Raw genomic sequence first — 16,653 nt, 5'->3', positions numbered from 1 at the left:
CGTTGTATAAAAAAATGAACTAATTTACATTCACATATGTCACACAAGCGTAATTTTGTATTTTTTTTAGGGTAGTGCTTTTCATAAACCTTTTTTTTTTTTTTTTTTTTTTTATCTCCTACGCACTTTTGTGAATTTTGTCCGTTGATATTTTTAAATTTATTTGATCTGACGGATGAAAATTCAAAAAAATGTGTGAGATAAAAATAGGTGGGTGAATTACGAGGTTTCCTTAAAACTAAAAACTAGAGATCTCAGGTTTGAAATCCGCTGTTGGTGTAGAAGCCAGACTTGTGGCCGGGGAAGGCTGAAATGCCTCTGTGAGTCTTCCCGGCCCTCGGAAAAAGTGGATAACCATGGTTTGCCACCAGTTATCCCTCTTTTAGAAAAAAAAAAAGGGTATGCGAATAACACCTCTCTCAAAAGTGAGAGTCACCTCCTATTTTTGTCAGGGTAGGGGAGAAAAAATATCAATTGGCCCAATTGTTAGGGAAAGAGATCATTTCTGAATCTTTTCCATTAAGGCCACCAGATCAAGTGATATAGACCTTTGAAATTTGATCTAAAGGCTAAAAATAGAGCCCTTTAAAAGTTATAATAATTTTAGTCGTTAGATCAAATTTAAAGGGCTCAGATCATTTGATCTGATGATCTTAATGAAAAAGATCCAAAAAATATCTCTTCCAAATTATTAATGTTAATTATAAAACGTTATATCAAAAACCTAAAATAACGGAAAATTCAAAAAAAAATTTCACTTTAAAAAATCTGCTTAGCATTTCTCCTCTTACATTAGAAAAGGAAAAGACTAATCGCGAAAATTGAAACTTGAAAGACCAAAAGCGGAAATTTGCACCCACTTCAAAACTAAAATCATTACGGTGGGTAAAGATTCTTATCTCCTAATCCAAGTTCTTAGGCTTCCAAAAAAAAAAAAAAAAACCAAGTTCTTAAAGTGCCATGAGTGTGTCGCAAGCCAGAGGACCCCACATGTACGTCTGAGAGGAGAGAAGGTCTTCCTACCTTCGGAGCCAGACGGAGAGAGGGAGCTGATGTGCTGCCATTGATAACAAGGCCCTGACACGTTAGGGTTTCCGGGCGCCTGGCTGTCTTTTGGGCAAATGGGTCTTGCGGTTTGCATTGGCAGACATTAGGAGGACTCCTTTTCCTTTTACTTTAATAAGGTGTCAGTGGTTTTGGTCTCGTGTCTTGAGGGGTTTCAATATTTGGAAATTTCTTTTTAGTTAAATTATTTAAGCATCTCGTTTTTGGGGTTTCTGGGGCACCAGTTTGGAGGGGTTGACCTAAATTCTCTGTCTGAATTAGAAAGTTTGAGTTTTTATTTAATTTTTAATTTTTTGTGGGGTTTTTGGGGTCAGGTTTGGGGATTTTTGGAGGTGGGTATTTGTAGTGGAGTTGTTTTGGAGGAATTTTCATGGATTCAGAACTGGGTTTGTAAAGGAATTCACTTTTTTCTGTTATATCTGCTGGTTTTTTTGGGTTAGTTTTTTCCAGAAAATTTAGTGAGGTTCTGCAAAGAAAGCTCCATTGTGGTGCTGTTGGGTTTCTGCTTCTGGCTTTTTTTCAGGGATTTTTCTGGCTGATTTGGGCTTTTACAGTGGTTTTTGAGGGAAAGTGCTTATTGGGTTTCTGCCTTTGCTTGTAAAACTGCCCTGATTTGGGCAGTTACTAGTGCATTTTGCCTTGAGGGATTTGTTTCTGCAGACTTGATTAGCTTGTCTCTGTTGGGAAGTTGTTCTTGAAGTTCTTCTGTTCTGCTTTCACTGGGAGAAAAAATGGCTTGCGTGAAATTGGGATCTAAAACTGATGCATTCCATAGACAAGGACAGGCCTGGTATGCACCCTTACATCTTTAATTTGATACTCTTTATGACCGAATGTGTGTGTGTGTGTGTGTATATATATGTATATATGCTCTGAATTGTTCTGAATTCGTGTCACAATTAAACTTGTTTATTTTTACATCATTTATATTCAGTTTGCAAACTTGAATTTGTATCGAAAGTAAAATTTGATATGTTGCCTGTAAGTTGAATTTGTATTGAGAGTTGTTACCTTCAAACTATTATTTTTCCATTGGTGTTTTGGGATTTCGTAGTTTGAAGAATGCTTAAAAGAAAGGCGGTTGATACAAACATGTCCGCTGCTTGTTAATAATTGATGGATTCTTGCTGTAGCACAGTTGTTTGGTAGTTTGAAGAATGACTTAATTTGGAAGACAGAAGATGTTTCTTCTTCCTTTACCATCCGTGTTCTGGATATTGTCTTTGGGATTTAGGATCTACTTGTTGCGTGTTCCTGTGTAGTACGTGGGTGATTGTATTCTCTTTGTACATTTGCATTGTGCTAGCAATCTTTTTCCTGTTTTTGAACCTCATATTTGTGATTAACAATATGAAACGATGTTGGACTGAATTTTTTTTCCCTACTAGGTAATGAGTATATATAACAAATTGTATGAATGTTGTGAAACGAAAGCCATGTAGCGATTACCCTTTTGGATTACGATGTCTGTGCTTCATGATTGATTAGCTGATTATATGTTATGACTACAGACACTGAATCAATTCTTCTTGAGTAAATTAGTTCCCAATACTTTCTTATTTGTTGACTGACATTATATATGTCTTGCAACGATATAGGTTCTGCACCACTGGGCTTCCTAGTGACATTGCTGTTGAGGTTGGAGAGATGTCATTCCATCTTCATAAGGTTAGCTTCCTGGTTCCCTGTTTACTTTTACCTCCCTGTGGTTGGTATAACTATCACTTGATTTACTGTTCTTGTAACTTGGGACAATTCTTTACGGACCTGTTTTGGAGAATGACTTTTGACTTCTTTTATCAGGTTCACTGACTCTTCTTTTGAGTCGTTAATCATAATTTGGTGTCAACCCCATATGCATAATGCATGCCTGATTTCACATCTGAATGCTACTCTCACCTTTGAATTGCCATTTGGTGCAGTTTCCTTTGCTCTCAAGAAGTGGGGTTATGGAAAGATTGATTTCCGAAGCATCTGAAGGAGAAGAAGGTTGTGTCATAACCATCCCTGATATTCCTGGTGGGGTAAAAACATTTGAATTGGTAGCCAAGTTCTGCTATGGGGTGAAATTTGAGCTTACTGCCTCAAATGTTGTCTACCTTCGATGTGCTGCTGAGCATCTTGAAATGACTGAAGAGTACGGGGAGGACAACTTAATCACACAAACTGAAGCCTTTCTTAATCAAGTAGTCCTTCGAAATTGGAAAGACTCTTTAAAGGCGCTTCAGACTTGTGATGATATTCTCCCTTATGCTGAAGAACTCAACATTACCAAAAGGTGCATTGAGTCACTAGCCACAAAAGCATCTACTGATCCTAATTTGTTTGGGTGGCCTGTCAAGGAGCATGGTGGCCCTATGCAAAGTCCTGGTGGGAGTGTCCTGTGGAATGGGATAAGTACGGGGGCTAGACCAAAGAAATCAAGTTCAGATTGGTGGTATGAGGATGCATCAACCTTAAGCTTGCCTCTCTACCAGAGGCTGATTTCGGTCATGGAATCTCGTGGCATCAAACAGGAGATCATTGCAGCCTCAATTACTTATTATGCAAAAAAGTACCTTCCTGGGCTGAATCGGCGTCAAGGCAATGATTCTAGTACTCATCTTAAACCAGTGTCCTTGGGGTCCCCACCATCAGAAGAAGACCAGAAGCTCTTACTTGAAGAGGTTGATCGGTTACTTCCATTTCAGAAGCGTGTAGTCCCAACCAAATTCTTGTTTGGTCTACTTCGAACAGCCATGATTCTTCGAGCCAACTCTTCGTGCATATCAAATTTTGAGAAAAGAATTGGCATGCAGCTTGATCAAGCTACTTTGGAAGATCTTTTGATGCCCAACTTCTCTTATTCTATGGAGACTCTGTACAATGTTGACTGTGTGCAACGAATTCTAGACCACTTCATTGCCATGGAACAAACAGGAGGAGTGTCTCCATGTTCGGTCGATGATGAACAATTGATTGGGTCTTCAGGCCCTTCACTGACCCCAATCACAATGGTAGCCAAACTCATCGATGGATACCTTGCAGAGGTCGCCCCTGATGTCAACTTGAAACTCCCCAAGTTTCAGGCTCTTGCTGCTGCTGTTCCAGAATATGCCAGACCCTTGGATGATGGTCTTTACCGCGCCATAGATATTTATTTGAAGGTAATAGGCATCGATCAATTGTTCATATATAATTCATTTTTCCTTTACAAGATTGATCATTGAATCGATCAACCACATCGCATCCACCTAGAAATATTCTCTCAACCTCAATGTTTCTAGAATTACAATCTATAAAATGAATTTAGTATTGGACACTCCTGTAACCTTTTGGGCTTATTGTTTTCTATGGTTTACAACCTGCAGTCGCACCCATGGTTGGTGGAGTCCGAAAGGGAACAGCTTTGCCGGTTGATGGACTGCCAGAAGCTTTCCTTGGAAGCTTGCACTCATGCTGCACAGAATGAGAGGCTACCCTTGAGAATAGTTGTTCAAGTTCTCTTCTTCGAGCAGCTTCAGCTTAGGTCGTCAATTGCCGACTGCTTTCTGGTATCAGAAAATCTTGATGGGTCAAGACAGTTAAGAAGTGGGTTTGCCATGTCTAACGAGGGAGGCTGGGCCACTACCGTGAGGGAGAATCAGGTTTTAAAGGTTGGGATGGACAATATGAGGATGCGGGTATCCGAGCTTGAGAAGGAGTGTTCGAACATGAGACAAGAGATCGAGAAGTTGGGTCGCGTAAAAGGGTCTAGCACGTGGGGAAACGTATCAAAGAAATTCGGGTTCAAGATAAAGTCCCAGATGTGCAGTGCTCAAGAGGGATCCGTCACCAATCAACACAACGGGAGTGAGAAAGTCGAGAACCTAAAGGAGAGGCATGGTAAGCATAAGAAAGACTCTGTTAAAGATGAATAGTTTTGAAGTTTTTTCTGTGTTTTACCTGGATGTTTCTTCGATTTCGGTTTGGAAAGTAAGTTCCAACGTTTGCGTCTTTGTGCTAATACACCTGTTTAGTCTTTTGCTGTATAATATTCTGCCGTAATTATGTGTAGTGGAGATCGACAAACGAAGTTACCTTGTAATTTGGTTCTCAACAAAGTTCATGAGAAATTCAAATGACCCTTATCAGTCAATCCTTTTTGTTGCAAGTCGTTCTGTGTTCTTGTTAATCGCGGGAGGTCATAGTTACGCTAAAATAATTGAGCAGCAACCTAAATTTGACCTCCCGCGGATTAGAGGAAGTGGGGGGAGAGCCTTGAGATGGAACAAACCATCGTCGCAGCTCTCCCGGTGAACGCATCCTGCTAGCGCAGATGCGCGAGCAACGATGAAAAATGCAGCTGTGGATTTTATTATCCAACTCATGCAGGAGAAATGCAACAATCTTTAACCTCTTAGATGTAATTGTTTAAAACAAATATTGATATGAATTGATTAATATTCACCGGATTCAATGTACGTTGAAGGTTTGGTTTGTTGTCGAGGATTGAATTTGGTTTGAAATTGACGTGAAAAATTCACTAGATTTAACGTTCGTTGAAGGATAAATGGATGTCAAACTTCCAAAGTTCGGGTCACAAGGTTATTGGGCCACGACGAAGAACATATTTTCTTTGTAGCAAATTAGAAATGTTGTATCGAAAGTATTTATATTTTTAATAACACATCTTTCCTCCTTTACATGGTACCTTCAAAACTCACCATCAAAGTTAGTTTGTGAGAACTCATTGAATTGTAAGATTTTAGTTTTTAAGCTTGTTGTCTTATAATTTTTGTGTGTACCCTTCAATGCTACGGGGATGAGAGACGACTTTAGTTTTGAATTTGGGACGCGATGAATTAAAGAGAAATGTTTTTATGCAACATTTTTTTACACTCAAAATTACTATTTTAAGCTAGACTAGAGAGAAAATTTAAAACCAAGACGCCCTGAGTTGTAGTCAAAGATCATCTCCAGGAGCGCAATACACTACCTGCATAGGATCAACAAATTTTATACGTTATAACTATCTATCAAATTTTGTTATAACACGAGAGAAATAGAAAATATAGTGAGCAATGCTTAATACACTAATGATTGATTAATAGATATTCGTATTTCAGAATCGTACATGTTACGGATTTCTTTGTAAAGATCATTCCTTACAAAAGTCAATTAAAGTTAAGGTTGTTTTATAAATCAATTGTAACAAATAGATAGACGGTTTTTAATGTTTTTGCTGAATCCGTCAATTTATTATTATACAATTCGATGACTAAATAATCTCATATTTTATTAATTTTTTGTATAGATAATTTTTACAAAATGTTTTATAACGGTTATGATTATAAGTATGAAATAAACTTAGAATTTGGATGAAAATCATAATTTATAAATTGACATGCACCAATTCTTGTTTGGATTCATAAACATATAAATTTAGAATTTCAGCATGTAAAAAAACTTAAAATTTAGGACCTTTAATTCTCAAGTTTAAATTCCAAGTAAATATGTGTCATTTTTCAATTTATACGATGGAGAGTTTAAAAAAAAGTATTTCGTATTCAATTATATTATTCTTTTACATTAACCAAATAAGAAAATTCATAAATCTTAAAAAAAAAAAATTAACAATTTTAATTTTCGTCATTTTAAAATTTGCAAGTAATCTTAATTTTCTTCGTCAACGTACGATCAACGTAGGATGACTGCCTAACGAATTGAGGAGGAACTTACCAAGAGCAAATTAATTTTTTATTATTAACAAAAGCAAAACTGTGGTTCCAAAATTTGACGTCGTCATTTCTCAATTTCTTTTCTCCTCTTTTTCTCATATGATTTCGTCTCAAGGTTTCTTCAATTCAAAGCCGCCTCTTTCTTTCATTTTCTCTGCGTTTCTTTGAACAATCAATATCCAATAATATCATCGTTTCTTAATTTTCCACAAATATTATGTAAAAATCCTTTCTTTCTATCTCTTTCTCTCTCGCACAGATCTAAATCCACCTTCTATAGGAGTAGCTTTGTATCGGATCGATTCAAACAGGGGATAAGAAATGGACAATGTCGACGTCGAAGCTGGTGCGGAAAACGAGTTCCGTGGCCAGAGGGGTCGCAAGTACCGCCCCGTCGTCGACAACGATCGGGCCGTGCTCGAGATGTCGCCCATGGATCCTTCCTCCTCTTCATCGTCGTCTTCTCTCCCGGTTCACCAGGCTTCCCTCAAGTATGTGTGTTTTCTGTATCTGAGACTTAGGGATTTGAATGGTGGTTTAAGAATGAATTTTGATGCGTTATGCTTTTGGTTTAATGGGTTAATTGTCGAAAATGAGTTAAACCCACAAGTTCACTTGATGATTTAAGCTTTGTGTATGGTGAATTCATGTCCGAAATCGAACATGGGTTAAACCCAGAAGTGCAAGTTGATGCTTTAAGCTTTGTGTATTGTTAATTCTTGTTGGAATTCGAAAATGAGCTAAACCCACAAAGGCAATTTGATGCCTCAAGCTGCTTTGTGTATGACGAATTCTTGTTGGAAATCGACAATGAGTTAAACCCACAAGTGCCTTTGCCAGAATGTTGTTTGTTAAGTGGACTGAGCTATTGAATTCAAAAAATGGGAAATCATAAGATACTTGGATTCTGAATCCTAATATAAAGCTCTGCCCAAGTAGGAGAGTGCTGATCCTGTTACAGCACAAATTTGGGTTAGGCTGATGAAACTGTTGGGGGTGGTTTAGGTTTAGCTTAGAAAATGTTGTTCCTTGCTGGTGAAGATCAATTGGGGCCAACGTAATGTGATTATCATTTGGCATTGTGGGGTATTGGTTTCTATGTGGATTGTTTGGTTGGAATGAAATAAGAGGTATTTTGAGGTTACGGAGGAGGAATTGGGGTGCGTTTTGGACTATAATAGAGTTTGAATTTTTTTTTTATGTGTTTTATATTTCTGACTCTCCTCTAGATCTTGTTCTTTGATGTATCTGGCAACAAACTAAATTTAGCAAAATAGAGAATAACTAGAAACACACAGGATTTATATTGGTTCGGCAGAACTTTTGCCTACGTCCAGTTGTGATTTCTCTAGGTAGAGAAACGACTTCTTTGATTAATAATAGAGTTACAGTACTTTTGCAAACCTTAGAATTAATCCCTTTCTTTTCCTCTCGGCTGTCTCTGGCATTCTCTTCTTTTACTAGCCTTGCCGCACGTTATTTATAAGTATAGGGTGTGGTTTACATGCCTATTTTTACTAAGTTTCCTATTCTTTATGGAAATAGGAAGGTAAATTATTTCTATTTTGTATGGAGTAAGAAAGTACACTTTCTTTCCTATTCTATATGAAATAGGAAAGTACACTTTCTTTCCTTTTCCAATTATGTTTCTAGGATTCCCAATCTAATTGTACAAGGAAACTTATTTCTTTCCTAACACAATCCTAAACAAAATAGGACACTTACTTTGACGAGCCAATTCCTAACATTTTGGTCATCTATATCCAAGCATTTCAGGATATTCCTTTAACTACAATCATTTTGGATGGGATTTTTAAGTTGAATGTAATCTAATTCTTGCATTCTTCACTTATACATCTTTTGATCATTCATGGGTATCCCAATCTATGGTTTGGCATAGCATCAAAATCCATGAAAATCTAAGGATATCTTATTTATGAGGTGTTGCAATAATTCCTTGAGACAAAAAATCCGAGTTTCCCTTGTCAAAATGTTTCTGATAGCTATAAAGATACTTGTAAACTAATATTCTTTTTCAGGTAAGTTTGGTTTTTTGTACCTACATATTGAAAGGCGGATTTCTCTTCATTGCATGTAAAGAAGATCAAGCAACATGTGTACTAGAATATAATATTATTTATTCTTGCTTATAGTCTTTGTACATGCTTATTGGTGGTGGACAGGAAAATAAAAGTGAGCACACAAGAAAACATGGGTTCTAACATAAATGAAGGGCCTTCTACTCAAGTGCAAGCCAAAGGCCCTCAGAAAGAATCCAAATTGGAACTATTTGGTTTTGATTCTCTTGTCAACATTCTTGGTCTGAAGAGGTATGTTTGTTATGTTCATTAGTATTGTTTCTTTATCATGCTCTGTCACCCTAAAACGCAGATACTGCAACATATTTTGGGTATGTAATATCTGATTGACATTCTTTTGGTACTCCAAATCTGTATTCAAATTGACCCTTGAATATGGCATGTTCATGGTGAATAGGAACAGTGATTTTGAGATTGTTAGGAAAATCATGTGTCTGCTGGTAGTTTTAAATTGTTAAGGGCTAACATGAAAAGAAAACATTGATAAAAAAGAGGAAACACCTTGCATATTTATTTTGTTTTGTTGTCTTATTCGTTGTGGCTATATCTATATCCTAGTTTTTACGATTTGTCATATTGTTGCATTGTTTATGTATCCTGTGTCTGGTGCCCTTGGAACATAATTTTATTGACCCATATACATACATGTCTAGGCATTCAGAGGGATACCGGCACACGTACAAACTACTTTCACTTTTAAAGTTATTCTTTCTGATATATGGTTTATGTTTTCCTGCCTAATCTCTTCCTGAGAAGAGATGCAAGGACGAGAGAATATTTTGGCAATTTTCTCCCCACATGTTTGATTTTGGAGAATTTTCTTGATATGAAAGTTATTTACTATAGTTTGGTATAAAATTTTGTTGCTGATTGGTAGGTAATTATTTGTTTCATGCTCCTACAGTATGACGGATGAGCAGACTGCAGCACCATCAAGTCCTAGAGATGGTGAAGATATTGCTATCACTCAGGGGCGACCAAAGGTATGGTAATTTATTGACAATTCTGCTGTCTGTTGCATAACTCCCTCCTTTATCTTGTTGCTTGCTTGGTTTCAATAGAAGCAATTACAAGGCAAAATAGTGTAACTATTGTGTTAGGTCGTCATCATCATCCTCAACAACATCAATCCTTCTTTTTCTTCCCCTTATTCCCTTCAATTTTCTGACATTTTACTACCAATTTTGACGGTATTGTTACTTGTAGTATATGCTTATTACCCCTTTGCTTTATTGTTGAAGTTTCATATTGTTATGCTTTCCTGAAAGTTGGAACTGATTTTGAATTTCGGATGTTTTTCTGTATCTTTTGACGTGCATTCACCATGCAGCCAAGTGATCTCAAACTGGGAACATTGATGGGTGTATTTGTGCCGTGCCTTCAGAACATTTTGGGAATTATCTACTATATCCGATTTTCTTGGTAATTCTTGATTTGCTTGAGGTTTATCATTCTTTGGTATTCAACTATTTTATTCTATTTTTCAAATTGTCTATAGGATGCATGAACAATTATATATTTATGGTAGGATTTTCTGTTAGATGTTGATATTGTATATGGAGGGTGCAATGTAGATTTTCTTGTGCATTATTCGACGTGCTATCAAAATTCTGGTGAATTTATGTTTTCCTTTTAATACCACATTGTTTTGTGTCCCCCTAGTGCTGTTCTAGTGGAACTTGTTTAGATTCTGAAATTAAGAAAACCTTTATATTTTCGTTTCGAAGCTTGTTTTTATCTATGTCAAATACAACTACAAGACCTATTGGTGCAGCCACCACAGCACCTGCTTTTTATGGAAGTGGGATTGTCTTGTTTTCTCACTAGTTTGTTTTGCAAAGGCTGTAAATTTGACTGTTTGTCCGGCATGCTTCTTTCTCTTTCTAAAGCTCTTTATTAGGCTTAGTAGAACTGGGAAATTGCATGCCTGACGAATCTGATCATTATTGCTTATATTTTTGTATAATATTTTACTGCTTTTAAATGATTATTTTTGTCACTGCTTTTAAATGATTGAATTCATCATGTTTCTGTTTCGTTATAAACCATACTGATATAAGTTTTTTAAATTTATTTATTAATAAAAAAAAAGCTACTGATATTATCTCTGAATATGTTAAAATGGCAGGATTGTTGGTATGGCTGGCATAGCTGAGTCACTATTCTTGGTTTCCTTCTGTGGCTTGTGTACTTTCCTGACTGCAATATCATTGAGCGCAATTGCAACCAATGGTGCTATGAAGGTACACAATATATATATGATAAGACTAGAAAAATATTAGATGGTGAAATTTATAAGAATATCGACACCCTATAATAAAATAGCAGAGCAATACTTTAGCGACTCTTAACAGTTGAAACTGGATTGTGATACCATTTTAGATTGCTACACGGTGGTGCATCTACAATTGAGATTTAATCTTAACAGTTATTCCTACTTTCAAAGAATCCTTAACCTTGTGCTTTATATTAATGAACTGTGTAATATTCCAATTATTATCAGGTACTGCACGTTGAGTTATGGTTCTTTCCTTTTGAGTACTCTGACACTGTATTTTAGGAGTTAATTTATTCTTGACCGAATAGGGTTGTGAAAGAAGGATACTGAGTTCTGCTTTGTATTCATTTTACTAGGGTGGTGGACCTTACTATCTAATTGGTCGTGCTCTTGGTCCAGAAGTTGGAGTTAGCATTGGGTTATGTTTCTTTCTAGGAAATGCTGTTGCTGGATCTCTGTGAGTTTTCACTGTTAACTTAATTGTGATGATATAATGACATGATGGTTGATGTCCGGAGGCAGATGGATTTAGTCTTGAATAAAGTGTTCTATTCTTTTGATTGCTTTGTGCTTGATGCTGGATGGTTGTTGAGTAATGAACTTGGGCTTTCATGTTCTTGTTGTTCTAGTTATGTCTTGGGAGCTGTTGAAACCTTCTTGAAAGCTGTTCCAGCAGCTGGGATTTTTAAAGGTAATTTAGCAATGTTCCGGTTCACAATAATAGAACCTTTTTTCTTTGAAAATTGTTGCTGGGAATTGGTTTAAAAACCAAAAAAATTTCAGGTTAAAAAAAGCAAAGACTTGTTTCTAATATTTGAAAGGAGTGTATGTAATTTCTTTTTCTTTACTCATGTTGTCTAACACAGAGACCACAAGAGTTAATGGAACATCAATTGCAATACACAGTCCGAGTTCTCATGACCTGCAAATCTATGGGATAGTTGTGACTATTCTTTTGTGCTTTATTGTGTTTGGTGGTGTGAAAATGATCAATCGGGTTGCACCTGCCTTCCTCATACCCGTTTTGTTCTCACTGTTCTGCATATATATCGGGATTGCTTTGGCGAGGAAGAATCACCCTGTAGGTTAGTGAAGGTTTAACTTCTTTTCAGGAACTGGCACTTATCAGTATGGATATATGTTTTTGCCTCGTTTTATTAATGATGTATGCCATTCTGAGGTCATAATATATAGGTATGATTTTTAACATAACATAATGCTGTGAACCTAGAGTGTTGTGTTGTTATCAGCTTCTTGTTTTTTTTTGTTATTAGTTATTACTACTACAATGCTAGAGATAATATTATTTGCAATAATAATGATACAAATATTAACAACAATAATAATTTTACTAAAACAAAAATTTTATGAATAAAAATAAATGAAAATATAAGGAAGCTTATACGATAAATTCAACCAAAAGCACAAAATAAAGTCAATAATCTAAGCAACACTACCCACATTCAAGAACATTATACTAAAATAAGTATCTTTGAAGGCTGGATACTGTTTTTTTATTATTTTTTTTCATTTTAGTGGTCAAAGGCTGCATGCCTGGATCAGTTTCTTAAAGATTAGCTGACTTTTACTTAGGGGTGCGCATCAGATGAAGTCAACTATTGCATTATAGTAACTTGACTTTCTAAAATATTTGTTCCAGTCAAATGTATTCTTTTAAGGTTTTGGTGGGGATAAATGGATAATATTTCTTGCAATATTTGTTACAGATGGGGTCACAGGCTTGAGTTCGCACTCTTTCAAAGAAAATTGGGGCTCAGATTATAAGAAGACCAATAACAATGGAATTCCTGATCCGGACGGAAAAGTATCCTGGAATTTCAAGTAAGTATGGCATTAATTTTCGAACTTAGATAGTTTTACTTTGATGCTGGTGTGAGTTAAACTTATAAATATTCAAATATGTGGATTTTTTTTTATGATTTTGGAGGACATTCTTTTAAATCACCAATTCATCAATCTATTTCTTTAAACTAGTAATATGCGGATATCTGGGTTCTTATTATTGCTCTCTCTCTCTCTCTCTTGCGCACTCTCTATTCGTGTTATTACTATTCTTCTTCTTCTTCTTTTTTTTTTTTTATAAAAAAATTTAATTAATTAATTTTTTTCTAGTGAAGGCTGTTTTGCATGCTGGCTGTATATTTGTATAGCAATTTATATGCTTTGTTATGAATCTAGGGCGGAGATAAAAAATTTTTGCTTTTCTAACTGCTATTAATCTTTGTTTCCAGTGCAATGGTCGGCCTCTTTTTCCCTGCTGTGACAGGAATTATGGCAGGTTCAAATCGGTCAGCCTCACTGAAAGATACTCAGCGTTCAATTCCTATTGGAACACTGGCTGCAACTCTTTCAACTACTGCAATGTATCTGGTCTCTGTGTTACTATTTGGAGCTCTTGCAACCAGGGAGAAGCTTCTGACTGACAGGTATACAAATGTTCTTATAGTCCTTTCTTGGGGCACTTACATAAATTTCTATCTTTTTTTTTGTATTTTTTTTTAATCATTTTAACTATTTATTCAAAAGTTGCATGTTGTATAATTGGTTTTTTTTCTTCCCTTTCTGTTCTCATTATAGTGTGTCAATGAGCTCGAGAAATCATCTGTTTTTTTTTTCATTTCCATTTTTTTCTCATCAACTATGGAAATAAGAAGTCGAAAATTTGAAGGGAAGACGGAGTTCTTCAACATAAGAAAGGAGAGACTGAAATCTTTTTCTAAACTGTTATAGTTCCCCCTCTTTCGTCAATGGCTCTTCTTTCTTAGAAACATATAAAAACGTCCCCCTTTGTGCTGAAGTTCTTGACACCTAATGTCAGAAGTGAGAAGATTTGTGTGAGTTTATAATATATAACTAGTCTGTGGTCTGGGAGTTCCTTTTGTTTTTCGTTTGTTCTGAACTCTTCGTGGTTTAGAACAGCTCAATCTGTTGGTTTGGAGTTTCTTCCAGGGCCACTTATTTAATATATTATCTTTATTGTGTCAAATTGAGTTCTAAAAGTTGGGAGTATCTGTCCAGTTAATTGTTTTCCTGTGTATGTGTCAGCTAGAATTTTGCAGTAGCAAAATAATGTACTTTGTTCATTGTTTATCTCATTGCTGAAACTGGAGTTCCTCTGCAGGCTACTTTCGGCTAGAATTGCTTGGCCTTTCCCAGTATTCATTTACATTGGAATAATTCTTTCAACCTTAGGTGCCGCTCTTCAAAGCCTGACTGGTGCCCCCCGTCTCCTAGCAGCAATAGCCAATGATGACATTTTACCTGTTCTTAACTACTTTCGGGTTTCAGACGGGAATGAGCCTCACATTGCTACCTTGTTTACCGCGCTCCTCTGTATCGGGTGTGTCGTTATTGGGAACCTGGATCTTATCACGCCAACTATAACTATGTTTTTCCTTCTGTGTTATGCGGGTGTGAACTTATCTTGCTTCCTTCTGGATCTTCTAGATGCTCCCAGTTGGCGTCCTCGGTGGAAATTTCACCACTGGAGCCTCTCTCTTCTTGGAGCCACACTTTGTATAGGTATACCTATTGTATTTATTTTGTACTTTGATTGTAACATTATGCTCTCTGTATAGACGTGCTAAGAAAGGCAGTAAAAGCATAGGTAGGGGAAATCAACTGTCAGCTCTTGAAAATTAGGCACTAGTTTGTGCTTGAAAAGAATATCTGTCAGTGACGTGATTCTGTTACTGTCATACTCTGTTATTGTAGCCACATGCTATGTGTGATGTAAGTAGGTCAAATTCGATTTCTTTTGAACTTTATATTAACTTCTGTGTCTTCTTTTTTCTTTTTGTATACAGTGATCATGTTCTTGATCTCTTGGTCATTCACTATCGTGTCTCTAGCCCTGGCAAGCCTTATATATTATTATGTGAGCATCAAAGGCAAGGCTGGGGACTGGGGTGATGGTTTCAAGAGTGCATATTTCCAACTAGCTCTCCGCAGTCTTCGATCTCTAGGAGGTATGTGTACTTGCATCTCTAGGACAAAATTTTAATGTGGGAGCCATGTTTGTGTTGTGTGGTTGCCGGGGGCATGCTGATGGTTTGAACGAAGTGCATGCTAATGCCATGGTTTGTGCTTGCGTGCTAGTATATTTTAACCTTTTCTCATTCATCTTTTCACTATCCATGCAGCAAACCAGGTACACCCAAAGAATTGGTATCCCATCCCCTTGATATTCTGCCGGCCATGGGGGAAGCTGCCAGAAAATGTGCCCTGCCATCCCAAACTTGCTGACTTTGCCAACTGTATGAAGAAGAAGGGCAGGGGAATGTCCATTTTTTTCTCTATTCTAGATGGTGATTACCGTGAATGTGCTGAAGATGCTAAGACTGCATGCAAACAGCTTGCGACCTACCTTGACTACAAGAATTGTGAAGGTGTAGCTGAGATTGTCGTGGCTCCCAGTATGTCTGAAGGCTTTCGGGGCATCGTCCAGACAATGGGTCTTGGAAACCTCAAGCCAAACATTGTAGTGATGCGGTATCCTGAGATATGGCGTCGTGAAAACTTAACGGAAATTCCAGCCACTTTCGTTGAAATAATTAACGATTGCATTGTTGCGAACAAGGCCGTTGTCATCGTCAAGGGACTTGATGAATGGCCTAATGAGTATCAGAGGCAGTATGGTACCATTGACTTGTACTGGATTGTGAGAGATGGAGGTCTCATGCTGCTTCTGTCCCAGCTCCTCCTCACGAAGGAAAGCTTTGAGAGTTGCAAAATCCAGGTTTTCTGCATCGCAGAGGAGGATACTGATGCGGAGGGGCTCAAGTTTGATGTGAAAAAGTTTCTATATGATCTTCGGATGCATGCTGAAGTGATTGTTGTAACAATGAAATCGTGGGATGTGCAAGCAGATGGTGGGTCTCCTCAAGATGAATCCGTGGAGGCGTTCACTGGTGCTCGGCGGCGGATAGCTGATTACATGGCTAACATGAAGGCAATAGCTGAGAAACAAGGGACCCCGCTGATGGCCGACGGGAAGCAAGTTTTTGTGGATGAACAGCAGGTGGAGAAGTTTCTTTACACTACTCTGAAGCTGAACTCGACGATACTCAGATACTCGAGAATGGCTGCGGTTGTGCTTGTGAGCTTACCTCCACCGCCGACCAACCATCCTGCATATTTCTACATGGAGTACATGGATTTGCTGGTGGAGAACGTGCCGAGACTTCTGATGGTGAGAGGATACCGTAGAGACGTTGTAACTCTATTCACATAGTTTCAGTGGAAGACTGCGTCCGTCCTGGAATGGTAAATTACCGCATTTTCCAACACTAGTTGTTCATAATTTTTTTTTTTTAAAACTTTTGTAGTTTAAAACGTTACATTCATTCATTTCACCGTCCCTAGGGCTAGAGCAGCATTTTACTAGTTCCCTTAATTTGTTTTTGTAAAATTTTGAAATTTAGACTTTTTTTCGGATTCATACAGCCGACCCCGAGTAGGGTGATAAGTTTTTGCTATTGTTGTCATCTTG

General features: G+C 37.1%; 2 protein-coding genes across 2 annotated transcripts; both read left to right on the top strand.

The window, feature by feature from the left end:
• The first annotated feature begins 913 nt into the window (after positions 1-913).
• LOC137728810 (BTB/POZ domain-containing protein At1g30440-like) lies at positions 914-5,182 on the top strand. The gene is made up of 4 exons (XM_068467581.1): positions 914-1,855; positions 2,664-2,733; positions 2,988-4,211; positions 4,416-5,182. Exons 1-4 carry the CDS (start codon positions 1,797-1,799, stop codon positions 4,962-4,964), a joined length of 1,902 nt encoding a protein of 633 aa, XP_068323682.1. The 5' UTR covers positions 914-1,796; the 3' UTR covers positions 4,965-5,182.
• A 1,614-nt stretch (positions 5,183-6,796) lies between these two features.
• Positions 6,797-16,648, top strand: LOC137729021 (cation-chloride cotransporter 1-like). The gene is made up of 13 exons (XM_068467839.1): positions 6,797-7,255; positions 8,948-9,094; positions 9,768-9,846; positions 10,194-10,285; positions 10,992-11,106; positions 11,498-11,598; positions 11,771-11,832; positions 12,008-12,226; positions 12,869-12,983; positions 13,394-13,588; positions 14,284-14,684; positions 14,969-15,130; positions 15,305-16,648. Exons 1-13 carry the CDS (start codon positions 7,086-7,088, stop codon positions 16,393-16,395), a joined length of 2,949 nt encoding a protein of 982 aa, XP_068323940.1. The 5' UTR covers positions 6,797-7,085; the 3' UTR covers positions 16,396-16,648.
• The last annotated feature ends 5 nt before the right edge of the window (positions 16,649-16,653 follow it).

Source organism: Pyrus communis, chromosome 3, assembly GCF_963583255.1.
Source record: "Pyrus communis chromosome 3, drPyrComm1.1, whole genome shotgun sequence".
In the NCBI taxonomy this organism is placed as follows: domain Eukaryota; kingdom Viridiplantae; phylum Streptophyta; class Magnoliopsida; order Rosales; family Rosaceae; genus Pyrus; species Pyrus communis.
Note: the sequence above shows the minus strand (reverse complement) of the source record. Positions and strands in the feature narration are given on the sequence as shown.

Bases quoted from the DNA above. Each gene is read 5' to 3' on its own strand.
- LOC137729021 (XM_068467839.1), top strand. From the start codon at position 7,086: ATGGACAATGTCGACGTCGAAGCTGGTGCGGAAAACGAGTTCCGTGGC. The intron at 7,256-8,947 runs GTATGTGTGTTT...GGTGGTGGACAG, and splicing joins GTTCACCAGGCTTCCCTCAA to GAAAATAAAAGTGAGCACAC. The intron at 12,227-12,868 runs GTTAGTGAAGGT...TATTTGTTACAG, and splicing joins GAGGAAGAATCACCCTGTAG to ATGGGGTCACAGGCTTGAGT.
- LOC137728810 (XM_068467581.1), top strand. From the start codon at position 1,797: ATGGCTTGCGTGAAATTGGGATCTAAAACTGATGCATTCCATAGACAA. The intron at 2,734-2,987 runs GTTAGCTTCCTG...CATTTGGTGCAG, and splicing joins TGTCATTCCATCTTCATAAG to TTTCCTTTGCTCTCAAGAAG. The intron at 4,212-4,415 runs GTAATAGGCATC...TACAACCTGCAG, and splicing joins CCATAGATATTTATTTGAAG to TCGCACCCATGGTTGGTGGA.